Source organism: Mirounga angustirostris, unplaced genomic scaffold, assembly GCF_029215605.1.
Source record: "Mirounga angustirostris isolate CCGP_5_RB_7025 unplaced genomic scaffold, mMirAng1.0.hap1 SCAF_2, whole genome shotgun sequence".
Classification (NCBI taxonomy): Eukaryota; Metazoa; Chordata; class Mammalia; order Carnivora; family Phocidae; genus Mirounga; species Mirounga angustirostris.
In genome coordinates, this window is record NW_026991710.1 from 54,612,203 (window position 1) to 54,615,007 (window position 2,805).

Here is a 2,805-nt window from a genome sequence, read left to right on the forward strand (position 1 = left end):
TGTACTACTGTAATAATTTTATAGCCACTCCTGTTGCTATTGTGGTGAGCCCAAGTGTTAGTGAGTATCCCCTTAAAATGCCATCTAACGTTAATCATCTCTGAGTGAGCAGAAGCAATTACTTCTCCAGTAAATTGTGGACTGCAGTAAAAAAGTGATCTCTCACAGTTCTCCCATTTTTCATTATGTTTAGTGCAATACCATAAACCCTGAATAACACCAAGGGACCCAACAAGGTACCACTAGTGATGCTGGAAATGCTCCCAAGGAACAGAGATGTCATGACATTACAAGAAAAAGTTGAATTACTTGATATATACCATAGACTGAAGTCTGCAGCTGTGGTTGCCTGCCATTTCAAGATAAATAAATGCAGCATAAGGACTATTGCAAAAAAAGAAAAGGAAATTTGTGAAGCTGTCTTTGCAGCTGCGCCAGCAGGTACAAAACCTTGTCATTTTGCAAAATACCTTTTTATCTTGTACTGAAAATGCAGCTTCTATGTGGATTGCAGGACTTGTTCAAAGAAAGGCATAAATATAGGTTATAATATGGCTTGAGAAAAAGCAAAGTTATTATAAGACATCTTAAAGCAAAAGGAAGGTGAAGGATCTAAGGCTGGAGAATTTAATGCCAGAAGAGGATGGCATTTAGAAAGAGAGTTGGCTTAAAAAAAAAGTCAAGATAACTTGAGAAGAACCTCCTGTCAAACAAGAGGCAGCAGACGAGTTCCAATATGCTGTGGCTCAGGTCATGATCTCATGGTCATGAGACTGAGCTCCCCACTCAGTGCAGAGTCTGCCTAAGATTATCTCCCTCTCCCTCTGCCCATCCACTGCCCCCACCATTTGTGCACTCTCTCTCTCAAAAAAAAAAAAAAAAATCATCATCATCCCCATCATCATCATCACTAAGGGGGCACCTGGGTGGGTCAGTTGGTTGGGCATCCAACTTTTGATTTCAGCTCAGGTTATGATCTCAGGATCATGAGATTAAGCCCCACATCGGGCTCCACACTGAGTATGGAGCCTGCTTAAGCGTCTCTCTCTCCTCTCCCTCTGCCCTTCCTTCCTTCCTGCTTGCATGCCTGCTCGCATACTATTTCTCTTTCTCAAAAAAAAAAAAAGAGGGCACCTGGGTAGCTCAGTCAGTTTAGAGTCCGACTCTTGGTTTTGGCTCAGGTCATGATCTCAGGATCCTGGGATCAAGCCCTCGTTGAGGATCCTGGGATCAAGCCCTCGTCGGGCTTCCCTCACAGCAAGGAGTCTGCTTGTCTCCCACTCCCTCTGCCCCTCCCCTTGCTTAGACACATGCGTGCTTTCTCTCTCTCTAAATGTCATAAAGGACATTTATTACTAAAGAAGAGAAGCAAGCAAAGGATCAGCTACCTCTACTATTTTGTGCAAATGCAGTCAGCTTTATAATCAGGACTGACTTATCTACAAAGCTGCTAAACCCCAGCTTTCAAGGAAAAAGATAAACACCAGCTGCCAGATTTTGGGTTGTACTATATCAAGAAAGCTGGGCAATGAGAACCCTTCTTCTGGACTGGTTCTATCAATGCTTTGTCCCTGAAGTCAGGAAGTACCCTGCCAGTAAGGGTCTGTCTTTTAAAGTTCTTCTGATATTGAACAATGCCACTGGCCACCCAAAACCCTAGGAGTTCAACACTGAAGGAGTCAAAATGGTATATTTGCCCCCAACACAACTTCTCAAATTCAGCCTCTAGATTAGGGGGTCATAAGGACCTTTAAGACTTGTTACACACGGTTCTCTAGGGAAAGGACTGCCAATGCTATGGAATATGGAACAGAAACAACATCATGAAAGTCTGGAAGGATTACAGCATTGAAGATACCATTATTGTGGGCGCCTGGGTGGCTCAGTTGGTTAAGCGACTGCCTTCGGCTCAGGTCATGATCCTGGAGTCCCGGGATCGAGTCCCGCATCGGGCTCCCTGCTCAGCAGGGAGTCTGCTTCTCCCTCTCCCGCTCCCCCCGCTTGTGCTCTTTCTCTCTCTCACTCTCTCTCTCAAATAAATAAAAATCTTTAAAAAAAAAAAAAAGATACCATTATTGTTATAGAAAAAGCTATGAAAACCATCAAGCCCAAAACAATAAATTCCTGCTGGAGAAAACTGTGTACAGATGTTATACATGACTTCACAGGATTTATGATAGAGCCTATCAAGAAAAATCATGAAAGAGATTGTGGATATGGCAAAAAAGGTGGGGGGTGAAGGGTTTCAAAATTAGGGTCTTGGAGAAATTGAAAAGCTAACAGACATCACACCAGAGAAATTAACAGAAGATGACTGTATGGTGATGAATGCTTCTAAAACAATACCAGATGACGTGGAAGAAGATGTAGAAGCATCACCAGAAAACAAATTGACATTAGACAATCTGATAGAGGCTTCCAATTACTCAAGACTGTTTTTGACTTCTTTTATGACATGGACCTTCTATGATATAGGCATACAATGAAACTAAGGTAAACAGCAGAATATAAAACCAAGTTTAGAGAAATGAAAAAGTAAAAGTCAGACAAAAATTATGATATAATTGCATAAAGTTACACCAAGTATGCCTGCCTCTCCTGCCTCCCCTTTTACCTCCTCCACCTCTTCTGTCTCTGCCACACCTGAAACAAGATCACCTCAACTTTCTCCTCCTCTTCAGCCTACTCAATGTGAAGACGATGAGGATGAAGATCCTCAATGATCCACTCCCACTTAATGAACAGTAAATAATCAGCATGCCATACCATTAATAAACTGCATGTATCTGTGTGTCTTCATGTGAA

General features: G+C 42.2%; 1 protein-coding gene across 1 annotated transcript in view; it reads right to left on the reverse strand.

The window, feature by feature from the left end:
• CENPC (centromere protein C) overlaps positions 1-356 on the reverse strand; it is a 50,106-nt gene extending 49,750 nt beyond the window's left edge. Inside the window, exon 1 of the mRNA XM_064584004.1 lies at positions 321-356. Within this exon, the coding sequence (XP_064440074.1) occupies positions 321-356 (36 nt within the window). The remainder of the gene's footprint in view (positions 1-320) is intronic.
• Positions 357-2,805: the final 2,449 nt, after the last annotated feature.